At 50.5% G+C, this 13053-nt stretch overlaps 1 protein-coding gene and 3 non-coding genes across 18 annotated transcripts in view; 1 reads left to right on the top strand and 3 right to left on the bottom strand.

The window, feature by feature from the left end:
• The window catches only part of LOC104649923 (uncharacterized), a 67063-nt gene that overhangs the window by 45814 nt on the left and 8196 nt on the right, over positions 1-13053 (top strand). For all 15 annotated transcript variants that reach the window (XM_074390495.1, XM_074390490.1, XM_074390489.1 and 12 more), the window contains 9 exons: positions 992-1064; positions 1517-1740; positions 3521-3625; positions 5011-5083; positions 5536-5759; positions 7548-7652; positions 9038-9110; positions 9563-9786; positions 11572-11676. In XM_074390495.1, the coding sequence (XP_074246596.1) occupies positions 992-1064; positions 1517-1740; positions 3521-3625; positions 5011-5083; positions 5536-5759; positions 7548-7652; positions 9038-9110; positions 9563-9786; positions 11572-11676 (1206 nt within the window). The remainder of the gene's footprint in view (positions 1-991; positions 1065-1516; positions 1741-3520; positions 3626-5010; positions 5084-5535; positions 5760-7547; positions 7653-9037; positions 9111-9562; positions 9787-11571; positions 11677-13053) is intronic.
• Positions 2951-3091, bottom strand: LOC141582528 (U4 spliceosomal RNA). The gene has a single exon (XR_012515366.1). It is a non-coding gene; the product is annotated as a U4 spliceosomal RNA (small nuclear RNA).
• Positions 6978-7118, bottom strand: LOC141582527 (U4 spliceosomal RNA). Its single transcript, XR_012515365.1, has one exon. It is a non-coding gene; the product is annotated as a U4 spliceosomal RNA (small nuclear RNA).
• LOC141582526 (U4 spliceosomal RNA) lies at positions 11002-11142 on the bottom strand. The gene has a single exon (XR_012515364.1). It is a non-coding gene; the product is annotated as a U4 spliceosomal RNA (small nuclear RNA).

The following is a 13053-nucleotide window of genomic DNA, read 5'->3' as shown; positions in this document are numbered from 1 at the left end:
TTTCCGCTGAGGTCCGGTAGGGAAGGCTCCGTTCTGGGGGCCTGGGGGAACTCCGGTGATAGTACACGGTACCCGCCGTGGGAGCTTAAAGAGGACTCTGCTCCGCCCATAGTGTGATGGGAGGTGGTCTTTGGAACAAGAGGCGGCATCTGTCCAGTTGCAGAGGACAGAAAGGAGGCTGTGACAGGAGGGCGGTTGTTGGAGTGGAAAGAGGTCTGGATTCAGAAGGAAGGTTCCCAGGCTGTATCTTCAGCAGTGTCTTTAGTAACTGTCGGTGAGCAATTGATTTCTCCTTCCTGACTTTCTGTCTCTTCATCTGCAAAGTCAGGCAAATTTCTCTCTCTCCATCTGCAAAGGCAGATGCCTTGCAGCGTCTGAAGCATTCAAGTGTGCGATCACTTAGGACCGCTTCTCCAGATGAGATGAAGCCCCTCGCTGTGTGGTGTTGGAGACAGCACTTGATGTGCGGGCATTGGGTGTTAGGAAGCGGTTCAACCCAGACCGGAGCACTCCCTGTGGAGAGCACGTCCCAGAATAACATAGCAGAAGCCACTGGGAGGGCCTGTGAAGTCACCTGATGTGCAGAGAATTGTGGGACAAGTTTGTTTGTCCTCTCCTAAGGGAAAGAAACGGGTTGCAAATGTGAACTGTGACAGGAAGGCAAGCGTGTCCCTGGGCATCAGATCTGTGTCAGGATGGGGGAGACAGCTGCCAAAGTCCAGAGAGAGGCCCCACGAGCCTCCAGTGATGTGGGAGCAGAAGGTCTTTTCAACATTTGGCCTCCTCTTGACGGTGAGCCTCCGGATCAGAAATGCATTGCCCGGTGGATCAGGAAACCGTGCCAGGGTTCTCTTGTGAAAGAGAAATCGTGAGAGCTTTCAGTAGATCAGGGACCCACACACGGACGTCCGTGTCCCTGTGCACATTGGGCTGAGTGTGCTTGCAGAGTGTGAAGTGGGAAATATCTGAACGAACACATCTGTACTTGCAGAAAATGACGCAGATGAGGATGAAGGTGTTCATGTCGCAGAGGCTGAGATAATACAGGAGTCACGTGCCCCCAGGTAATGCTGAATAATCAGGGGCAAGTAGTGGGTGGTAAAGTATGGGAAAGTTCTAGAATCTCACCCTCTCTGGTGTCTACCGTGGGCCAAAAGCCTCCGCTCCCTTGGCCACAATACGTTCAGTTGAACCCAACTGAGACACAGGGCGTGGCAGCTGTTGTGGTTCTTTGTATGTGCCGAGTGCCGTGTCTGAATTCTGCAGGGATAACTGAGTCTCTGTTCTTCTCAGCTCCTTTCTGCCCCGTGTGATGAATACCAGCTGCTCCCTTTCTCTCCGGTTCCCATGGCAGCCATGCTCTGTGGCAGAGAGGAAGATTGCCTGTTTCCTCTCAAAGGGAACCTCCCATTTGCCTTCTGAGACCCCCTGTCTTATTCCTCCTGTGAAAACCAGCCAGGACTTCGTGGGGTCCAATCCCCCTTTGTTTAACGTTTTGTCATCTCTATACCGTCAGGCTCATCGGGGAGGTGCCAAAGGTTGATGTCCAGAGAGTCCCTGAAGACTCACTGGAGGAATGTGCCATCACTCGTTCAAGTAGCTACGGCCCGACTGCCTCCAGCCAGCCTCACGGAGACACCGATGAAATCACGTTTGAGGAAGACAACGTGGACTCTGCACTGGTGGCAGGGAGTCCATCATCTCATGATGTAGTGGAGGATGCTCTGGTCATTCTTTCAGGTGACCTCTACATTCCTTGTTTTTGGCACCTCTGTCTAGGCTGGGGAAGATCACCTCGGAAGACGGGCTCTATACACACGGATGGGTTTGAATAAAAATGTGGGATGGGATAGTAAACACGGATGATCAGGGAATTTTTATCTCTTCCTCAGCTCGTGCCGTGCGTTTGTCTCCCAGGCCCAAGTATCAAGTTACCAGACCCCAGGCCAGTGTGACAAACTCATGGTCACCTGAGTGCTGGAGGTGACCAGTAGGTGTCTGTCAGGTGTCCTAGCTTTGAGTCGGTATCTCTCATCACCTGTAATGATGTCATCTGTCCCTGAACGAAGTTCATGGAGTTTCCATTTCTTTCTAAGGAAACGGGGAGCCTTGCCTGTTTATTGGGGGATATCGTTCCCCAGGTTTCACTGCTCCGAGCTTCAGTCTTGATCTCTTTTAAGTCAGCTTGCTTAGCTGCACAGTCACCTTGAAACCAGGATGAAAACATTTGCCCTTTACCTTGCTGGTATGTTTCCGTAAAGCGAGGCTCACCCCGGCTCTCCGCCCCGTCAGTGCCACGGCCGGTGCGATTGTTCTTGGTAGCATCACGTGTTGTTTGCTGTTGTTGAGTTGGAGTCTTATTTTGTCACCCAGGCTGGAGTGCAGTGGCACCCTCTTGGCTTACTGCAATCTCCGCTTCACGGACTCCAGTGATTCTCCTGCCTCTGCCTCCTGAGTAGCTGGGACCACAGGTGCCCACCACCACACCTGGCTAATTTTTGTATTTTTAGTGGAGACGAGGTTTCACCATATTGGCCAGGCTGGTTTTGAACTCCAGACCTCCAATTTTTGACCCACCTCGTCCTTTCAAATCAAGGATTTTTTTTTTTTTTTGAGATGGAGTGTCCCTCTGTCATTCAGGCTGGAGTTCAGTTGCACGATGTCAGGTGACTGCAACCTCTGCCTCCTGGGTTCAGACGATTGTTCTGCCTCAGCCTCCCGAGTTGCTGAGACTGTAGGCGCGTGCCACCGTGCCCAGCTAATTTCTTTGTATTTTTAGTAGAGACAGGCTTTCACCGTGTCAGCCGGGATGGTCCCGATCTCCTGACCTCGTGAAGTGCTCACCTCGGCCTTTCAGAGTGCTGGGATTCCAGGCGTGAGCCACCTTGCCCGGCCTGCAGATTCTTTTTTGTTTGTGTGTGTGTTTTTTTTTTTTTTTTTTTTTATTCCTTCTCCCTAGAGACTGTCAGAAAGGGTCAATGCCGACTCTATTGCCTGTCTTCACGGCGGGGTATCGGGGAAAGTTTTCAATGAGCAATAATCTCATCTCAGATAAAACTCATTGGCTCGGATACTGCCACTGCGCAAAGCTCGCAGATTCTTTTTCGAGCAGGTGTTGTTAGAGTTTACATATTGTCCGGTTTCATGTCTAGATGCCTGTGACCATTCAGTGACCTTGCTACCTGGTGAGATACGTCAGTGTTGTAGCAACACTCCCCGAAAATAGTGTGACTAATTTTTGGAGACTTTCTGGGAAAAAATGTGGTTTAACTTTGCATAGACTCGCGGAGAGAATACGGCATTATGGTGTACCCGTACAGGGAGATTTTAGCCCGGGCATCTGGAAAGCAGGCTCATCTACTCACCAGGCTTCATCTAGGGCACCCTGGAATCTTCCTGTCAGAATTTGTATTCTTGCCCTGGGAACAATTCTGTGCTTGTGCTGTGACTTAACGCTGATTTGGTCACATGTGAAGTGTGATGTTCTTCACGTGACCTGCTTTTCTGAATTTGTTTACAGAAGATGGAAAAGATCATGAGGAGGACCAGAAATACGAAGACAAGCAAAATAAACTTCTTATGAGCCAGGCGGCCTGCGACCTGGGCTGCCGGCTGAAGACGGAAGGTAAGTTCTATAGGTTGACCATCACGAGTGTGCTGAAGAGTGTTCTGTGTTTTGTCTGAGATACGGAACGCTCTCTTCATCAGAATGTATTTCATTTTCCCCATACCTCTAGGCAAATATAACTTTGTATTTTAACATTTTGTTAAAAATGGATGAGAGAGAGGCCAGAGTATGTAGCCACCTTTCCACGTCTGCAGTATGGCGGGTGTGGGACTCAGGGTCAAATGTCAGCTATGGATTCCCGGCACAGGCACAGAACCACCTGTTTTTCTCAGCAAGAGGCTAAATCATGTTGACAGGAATCCTCTCTGTAGCACAGAAGATCCTGCAGACACGTAGCATCTAGGCTGTGGGTCTAAATGGCTGAGGCTCGTGAACTGCCATTCAGTTGAGGTTTCCGCTGAGGTCCGGTAGGGAAGGCTCCGTTCTGGGGGCCTGGGGGAACTCCGGTGATAGTACACGGTACCCGCCGTGGGAGCTTAAAGAGGACTCTGCTCCGCCCATAGTGTGATGGGAGGTGGTCTTTGGAACAAGAGGCGGCATCTGTCCAGTTGCAGAGGACAGAAAGGAGGCTGTGACAGGAGGGCGGTTGTTGGAGTGGAAAGAGGTCTGGATTCAGAAGGAAGGTTCCCAGGCTGTATCTTCAGCAGTGTCTTTAGTAACTGTCGGTGAGCAATTGATTTCTCCTTCCTGACTTTCTGTCTCTTCATCTGCAAAGTCAGGCAAATTTCTCTCTCTCCATCTGCAAAGGCAGATGCCTTGCAGCGTCTGAAGCATTCAAGTGTGCGATCACTTAGGACCGCTTCTCCAGATGAGATGAAGCCCCTCGCTGTGTGGTGTTGGAGACAGCACTTGATGTGCGGGCATTGGGTGTTAGGAAGCGGTTCAACCCAGACCGGAGCACTCCCTGTGGAGAGCACGTCCCAGAATAACATAGCAGAAGCCACTGGGAGGGCCTGTGAAGTCACCTGATGTGCAGAGAATTGTGGGACAAGTTTGTTTGTCCTCTCCTAAGGGAAAGAAACGGGTTGTAAATGTGAACTGTGACAGGAAGGCAAGCGTGTCCCTGGGCATCAGATCTGTGTCAGGATGGGGGAGACAGCTGCCAAAGTCCAGAGAGAGGCCCCACGAGCCTCCAGTGATGTGGGAGCAGAAGGTCTTTTCAACATTTGGCCTCCTCTTGACGGTGAGCCTCCGGATCAGAAATGCATTGCCCGGTGGATCAGGAAACCGTGCCAGGGTTCTCTTGTGAAAGAGAAATCGTGAGAGCTTTCAGTAGATCAGGGACCCACACACGGACGTCCGTGTCCCTGTGCACATTGGGCTGAGTGTGCTTGCAGAGTGTGAAGTGGGAAATATCTGAACGAACACATCTGTACTTGCAGAAAATGACGCAGATGAGGATGAAGGTGTTCATGTCGCAGAGGCTGAGATAATACAGGAGTCACGTGCCCCCAGGTAATGCTGAATAATCAGGGGCAAGTAGTGGGTGGTAAAGTATGGGAAAGTTCTAGAATCTCACCCTCTCTGGTGTCTACCGTGGGCCAAAAGCCTCCGCTCCCTTGGCCACAATACGTTCAGTTGAACCCAACTGAGACACAGGGCGTGGCAGCTGTTGTGGTTCTTTGTATGTGCCGAGTGCCGTGTCTGAATTCTGCAGGGATAACTGAGTCTCTGTTCTTCTCAGCTCCTTTCTGCCCCGTGTGATGAATACCAGCTGCTCCCTTTCTCTCCGGTTCCCATGGCAGCCATGCTCTGTGGCAGAGAGGAGGATTGCCTGTTTCCTCTCAAAGGGAACCTCCCATTTGCCTTCTGAGACCCCCTGTCTTATTCCTCCTGTGAAAACCAGCCAGGACTTCGTGGGGTCCAATCCCCCTTTGTTTAACGTTTTGTCATCTCTATACCGTCAGGCTCATCGGGGAGGTGCCAAAGGTTGATGTCCAGAGAGTCCCTGAAGACTCACTGGAGGAATGTGCCATCACTCGTTCAAGTAGCTACGGCCCGACTGCCTCCAGCCAGCCTCACGGAGACACCGATGAAATCACGTTTGAGGAAGACAACGTGGACTCTGCACTGGTGGCAGGGAGTCCATCATCTCATGATGTAGTGGAGGATGCTCTGGTCATTCTTTCAGGTGACCTCTACATTCCTTGTTTTTGGCACCTCTGTCTAGGCTGGGGAAGATCACCTCGGAAGACGGGCTCTATACACACGGATGGGTTTGAATAAAAATGTGGGATGGGATAGTAAACACGGATGATCAGGGAATTTTTATCTCTTCCTCAGCTCGTGCCGTGCGTTTGTCTCCCAGGCCCAAGTATCAAGTTACCAGACCCCAGGCCAGTGTGACAAACTCATGGTCACCTGAGTGCTGGAGGTGTCCAGTAGGTGTCTGTCAGGTGTCCTAGCTTTGAGTCGGTATCTCTCATCACCTGTAATGATGTCATCTGTCCCTGAACGAAGTTCATGGAGTTTCCATTTCTTTCTAAGGAAACGGGGAGCCTTGCCTGTTTATTGGGGGATATCGTTCCCCAGGTTTCACTGCTCCGAGCTTCAGTCTTGATCTCTTTTAAGTCAGCTTGCTTAGCTGCACAGTCACCTTGAAACCAGGATGAAAACATTTGCCCTTTACCTTGCTGGTATGTTTCCGTAAAGCGAGGCTCACCCCAGCTCTCCGCCCCGTCAGTGCCACGCCGGTGCGATTGTTCTTGGTAGCATCACGTGTTGCTTGCTGTTGTTGAGTTGGAGTCTTATTTTGTCACCCAGGCTGGAGTGCAGTGGCACCCTCTTGGCTTACTGCAATCTCCGCTTCACGGACTCCAGTGATTCTCCTGCCTCTGCCTCCTGAGTAGCTGGGACCACAGGTGCCCACCACCACACCTGGCTAATTTTTGTATTTTTAGTGGAGACGAGGTTTCACCATATTGGCCAGGCTGGTTTTGAACTCCAGACCTCCAATTTTTGACCCACCTTGTCCTTTCAAATCAAGGATTTTTTTTTTTTTTTTTTGAGATGGAGTGTCCCTCTGTCATTCAGGCTGGAGTTCAGTTGCACGATGTCAGGTGACTGCAACCTCTGCCTCCTGGGTTCAGATGATTGTTCTGCCTCAGCCTCCCGAGTTGCTGAGACTGTAGGCGCGTGCCACCGTGCCCAGCTAATTTCTTTGTATTTTTAGTAGAGACAGGCTTTCACCGTGTCAGCCGGGATGGTCCCGATCTCCTGACCTCGTGAAGTGCTCACCTCGGCCTTTCAGAGTGCTGGGATTCCAGGCGTGAGCCACCTTGCCCGGCCCGCAGATTCTTTTTTGTTTGTGTGTGTGTGTGTTTTTTTTTTTTTTTTTATTTTTATTCCTTCTCCCTAGAGACTGTCAGAAAGGGTCAATGCCGACTCTATTGCCTGTCTTCACGGCGGGGTATCGGGGAAAGTTTTCAATGAGCAATAATCTCATCTCAGATAAAACTCATTGGCTCGGATACTGCCACTGCGCAAAGCTCGCAGATTCTTTTTCGAGCAGGTGTTGTTAGAGTTTACATATTGTCCGGTTTCATGTCTAGATGCCTGTGACCATTCAGTGACCTTGCTACCTGGTGAGATACGTCAGTGTTGTAGCAACACTCCCCGAAAATAGTGTGACTAATTTTTGGAGACTTTCTGGGAAAAAATGTGGTTTAACTTTGCATAGACTCGCGGAGAGAATACGGCATTATGGTGTACCCGTACAGGGAGATTTTAGCCCGGGCATCTGGAAAGCAGGCTCATCTACTCACCAGGCTTCATCTAGGGCACCCTGGAATCTTCCTGTCAGAATTTGTATTCTTGCCCTGGGAACAATTCTGTGCTTGTGCTGTGACTTAACGCTGATTTGGTCACATGTGAAGTGTGATGTTCTTCACGTGACCTGCTTTTCTGAATTTGTTTACAGAAGATGGAAAAGATCATGAGGAGGACCAGAAATACGAAGACAAGCAAAATAAACTTCTTATGAGCCAGGCGGCCTGCGACCTGGGCTGCCGGCTGAAGACGGAAGGTAAGTTCTATAGGTTGACCATCACGAGTGTGCTGAAGAGTGTTCTGTGTTTTGTCTGAGATACGGAACGCTCTCTTCATCAGAATGTATTTCATTTTCCCCATACCTCTAGGCAAATATAACTTTGTATTTTAACATTTTGTTAAAAATGGATGAGAGAGAGGCCAGAGTATGTAGCCACCTTTCCACGTCTGCAGTATGGCGGGTGTGGGACTCAGGGTCAAATGTCAGCTATGGATTCCCGGCACAGGCACAGAACCACCTGTTTTTCTCAGCAAGAGGCTAAATCATGTTGACAGGAATCCTCTCTGTAGCACAGAAGATCCTGCAGACACGTAGCATCTAGGCTGTGGGTCTAAATGGCTGAGGCTCGTGAACTGCCATTCAGTTGAGGTTTCCGCTGAGGTCCGGTAGGGAAGGCTCCGTTCTGGGGGCCTGGGGGAACTCCGGTGATAGTACACGGTACCCGCCGTGGGAGCTTAAAGAGGACTCTGCTCCGCCCATAGTGTGATGGGAGGTGGTCTTTGGAACAAGAGGCGGCATCTGTCCAGTTGCAGAGGACAGAAAGGAGGCTGTGACAGGAGGGCGGTTGTTGGAGTGGAAAGAGGTCTGGATTCAGAAGGAAGGTTCCCAGGCTGTATCTTCAGCAGTGTCTTTAGTAACTGTCGGTGAGCAATTGATTTCTCCTTCCTGACTTTCTGTCTCTTCATCTGCAAAGTCAGGCAAATTTCTCTCTCTCCATCTGCAAAGGCAGATGCCTTGCAGCGTCTGAAGCATTCAAGTGTGCGATCACTTAGGACCGCTTCTCCAGATGAGATGAAGCCCCTCGCTGTGTGGTGTTGGAGACAGCACTTGATGTGCGGGCATTGGGTGTTAGGAAGCGGTTCAACCCAGACCGGAGCACTCCCTGTGGAGAGCACGTCCCAGAATAACATAGCAGAAGCCACTGGGAGGGCCTGTGAAGTCACCTGATGTGCAGAGAATTGTGGGACAAGTTTGTTTGTCCTCTCCTAAGGGAAAGAAATGGGTTGTAAATGTGAACTGTGACAGGAAGGCAAGCGTGTCCCTGGGCATCAGATCTGTGTCAGGATGGGGGAGACAGCTGCCAAAGTCCAGAGAGAGGCCCCACGAGCCTCCAGTGATGTGGGAGCAGAAGGTCTTTTCAACATTTGGCCTCCTCTTGACGGTGAGCCTCCGGATCAGAAATGCATTGCCCGGTGGATCAGGAAACCGTGCCAGGGTTCTCTTGTGAAAGAGAAATCGTGAGAGCTTTCAGTAGATCAGGGACCCACACACGGACGTCCGTGTCCCTGTGCACATTGGGCTGAGTGTGCTTGCAGAGTGTGAAGTGGGAAATATCTGAACGAACACATCTGTACTTGCAGAAAATGACGCAGATGAGGATGAAGGTGTTCATGTCGCAGAGGCTGAGATAATACAGGAGTCACGTGCCCCCAGGTAATGCTGAATAATCAGGGGCAAGTAGTGGGTGGTAAAGTATGGGAAAGTTCTAGAATCTCACCCTCTCTGGTGTCTACCGTGGGCCAAAAGCCTCCGCTCCCTTGGCCACAATACGTTCAGTTGAACCCAACTGAGACACAGGGCGTGGCAGCTGTTGTGGTTCTTTGTATGTGCCGAGTGCCGTGTCTGAATTCTGCAGGGATAACTGAGTCTCTGTTCTTCTCAGCTCCTTTCTGCCCCGTGTGATGAATACCAGCTGCTCCCTTTCTCTCCGGTTCCCATGGCAGCCATGCTCTGTGGCAGAGAGGAGGATTGCCTGTTTCCTCTCAAAGGGAACCTCCCATTTGCCTTCTGAGACCCCCTGTCTTATTCCTCCTGTGAAAACCAGCCAGGACTTCGTGGGGTCCAATCCCCCTTTGTTTAACGTTTTGTCATCTCTATACCGTCAGGCTCATCGGGGAGGTGCCAAAGGTTGATGTCCAGAGAGTCCCTGAAGACTCACTGGAGGAATGTGCCATCACTCGTTCAAGTAGCTACGGCCCGACTGCCTCCAGCCAGCCTCACGGAGACACCGATGAAATCACGTTTGAGGAAGACAACGTGGACTCTGCACTGGTGGCAGGGAGTCCATCATCTCATGATGTAGTGGAGGATGCTCTGGTCATTCTTTCAGGTGACCTCTACATTCCTTGTTTTTGGCACCTCTGTCTAGGCTGGGGAAGATCACCTCGGAAGACGGGCTCTATACACACGGATGGGTTTGAATAAAAATGTGGGATGGGATAGTAAACACGGATGATCAGGGAATTTTTATCTCTTCCTCAGCTCGTGCCGTGCGTTTGTCTCCCAGGCCCAAGTATCAAGTTACCAGACCCCAGGCCAGTGTGACAAACTCATGGTCACCTGAGTGCTGGAGGTGTCCAGTAGGTGTCTGTCAGGTGTCCTAGCTTTGAGTCGGTATCTCTCATCACCTGTAATGATGTCATCTGTCCCTGAACGAAGTTCATGGAGTTTCCATTTCTTTCTAAGGAAACGGGGAGCCTTGCCTGTTTATTGGGGGATATCGTTCCCCAGGTTTCACTGCTCCGAGCTTCAGTCTTGATCTCTTTTAAGTCAGCTTGCTTAGCTGCACAGTCACCTTGAAACCAGGATGAAAACATTTGCCCTTTACCTTGCTGGTATGTTTCCGTAAAGCGAGGCTCACCCCGGCTCTCCGCCCCGTCAGTGCCACGCCGGTGCGATTGTTCTTGGTAGCATCACGTGTTGCTTGCTGTTGTTGAGTTGGAGTCTTATTTTGTCACCCAGGCTGGAGTGCAGTGGCACCCTCTTGGCTTACTGCAATCTCCGCTTCACGGACTCCAGTGATTCTCCTGCCTCTGCCTCCTGAGTAGCTGGGACCACAGGTGCCCACCACCACACCTGGCTAATTTTTGTATTTTTAGTGGAGACGAGGTTTCACCATATTGGCCAGGCTGGTTTTGAACTCCAGACCTCCAATTTTTGACCCACCTCGTCCTTTCAAATCAAGGATTTTTTTTTTTTTTTTGAGATGGAGTGTCCCTCTGTCATTCAGGCTGGAGTTCAGTTGCACGATGTCAGGTGACTGCAACCTCTGCCTCCTGGGTTCAGATGATTGTTCTGCCTCAGCCTCCCGAGTTGCTGAGACTGTAGGCGCGTGCCACCGTGCCCAGCTAATTTCTTTGTATTTTTAGTAGAGACAGGCTTTCACCGTGTCAGCCGGGATGGTCCCGATCTCCTGACCTCATGAAGTGCTCACCTCGGCCTTTCAGAGTGCTGGGATTCCAGGCGTGAGCCACCTTGCCTGGCCCGCAGATTCTTTTTTGTTTGTGTGTGTGTGTTTTTTTTTTTTTTTTTTTTTTTTATTCCTTCTCCCTAGAGACTGTCAGAAAGGGTCAATGCCGACTCTATTGCCTGTCTTCACGGCGGGGTATCGGGGAAAGTTTTCAATGAGCAATAATCTCATCTCAGATAAAACTCATTGGCTCGGATACTGCCACTGCGCAAAGCTCGCAGATTCTTTTTCGAGCAGGTGTTGTTAGAGTTTACATATTGTCCGGTTTCATGTCTAGATGCCTGTGACCATTCAGTGACCTTGCTACCTGGTGAGATACGTCAGTGTTGTAGCAACACTCCCCGAAAATAGTGTGACTAATTTTTGGAGACTTTCTGGGAAAAAATGTGGTTTAACTTTGCATAGACTCGCGGAGAGAATACGGCATTATGGTGTACCCGTACAGGGAGATTTTAGCCCGGGCATCTGGAAAGCAGGCTCATCTACTCACCAGGCTTCATCTAGGGCACCCTGGAATCTTCCTGTCAGAATTTGTATTCTTGCCCTGGGAACAATTCTGTGCTTGTGCTGTGACTTAACGCTGATTTGGTCACATGTGAAGTGTGATGTTCTTCACGTGACCTGCTTTTCTGAATTTGTTTACAGAAGATGGAAAAGATCATGAGGAGGACCAGAAATACGAAGACAAGCAAAATAAACTTCTTATGAGCCAGGCGGCCTGCGACCTGGGCTGCCGGCTGAAGACGGAAGGTAAGTTCTATAGGTTGACCATCACGAGTGTGCTGAAGAGTGTTCTGTGTTTTGTCTGAGATACGGAACGCTCTCTTCATCAGAATGTATTTCATTTTCCCCATACCTCTAGGCAAATATAACTTTGTATTTTAACATTTTGTTAAAAATGGATGAGAGAGAGGCCAGAGTATGTAGCCACCTTTCCACGTCTGCAGTATGGCGGGTGTGGGACTCAGGGTCAAATGTCAGCTATGGATTCCCGGCACAGGCACAGAACCACCTGTTTTTCTCAGCAAGAGGCTAAATCATGTTGACAGGAATCCTCTCTGTAGCACAGAAGATCCTGCAGACACGTAGCATCTAGGCTGTGGGTCTAAATGGCTGAGGCTCGTGAACTGCCATTCAGTTGAGGTTTCCGCTGAGGTCCGGTAGGGAAGGCTCCGTTCTGGGGGCCTGGGGGAACTCCGGTGATAGTACACGGTACCCGCCGTGGGAGCTTAAAGAGGACTCTGCTCCGCCCATAGTGTGATGGGAGGTGGTCTTTGGAACAAGAGGCGGCATCTGTCCAGTTGCAGAGGACAGAAAGGAGGCTGTGACAGGAGGGCGGTTGTTGGAGTGGAAAGAGGTCTGGATTCAGAAGGAAGGTTCCCAGGCTGTATCTTCAGCAGTGTCTTTAGTAACTGTCGGTGAGCAATTGATTTCTCCTTCCTGACTTTCTGTCTCTTCATCTGCAAAGTCAGGCAAATTTCTCTCTCTCCATCTGCAAAGGCAGATGCCTTGCAGCGTCTGAAGCATTCAAGTGTGCGATCACTTAGGACCGCTTCTCCAGATGAGATGAAGCCCCTCGCTGTGTGGTGTTGGAGACAGCACTTGATGTGCGGGCATTGGGTGTTAGGAAGCGGTTCAACCCAGACCGGAGCACTCCCTGTGGAGAGCACGTCCCAGAATAACATAGCAGAAGCCACTGGGAGGGCCTGTGAAGTCACCTGATGTGCAGAGAATTGTGGGACAAGTTTGTTTGTCCTCTCCTAAGGGAAAGAAACGGGTTGTAAATGTGAACTGTGACAGGAAGGCAAGCGTGTCCCTGGGCATCAGATCTGTGTCAGGATGGGGGAGACAGCTGCCAAAGTCCAGAGAGAGGCCCCACGAGCCTCCAGTGATGTGGGAGCAGAAGGTCTTTTCAACATTTGGCCTCCTCTTGACGGTGAGCCTCCGGATCAGAAATGCATTGCCCGGTGGATCAGGAAACCGTGCCAGGGTTCTCTTGTGAAAGAGAAATCGTGAGAGCTTTCAGTAGATCAGGGACCCACACACGGACGTCCGTGTCCCTGTGCACATTGGGCTGAGTGTGCTTGCAGAGTGTGAAGTGGGAAATATCTGAACGAACACATCTGT

This window comes from Saimiri boliviensis, chromosome 20 (genome assembly GCF_048565385.1).
Source record: "Saimiri boliviensis isolate mSaiBol1 chromosome 20, mSaiBol1.pri, whole genome shotgun sequence".
In the NCBI taxonomy this organism is placed as follows: Eukaryota; Metazoa; Chordata; class Mammalia; order Primates; family Cebidae; genus Saimiri; species Saimiri boliviensis.
Note: the sequence above shows the minus strand (reverse complement) of the source record. Positions and strands in the feature narration are given on the sequence as shown.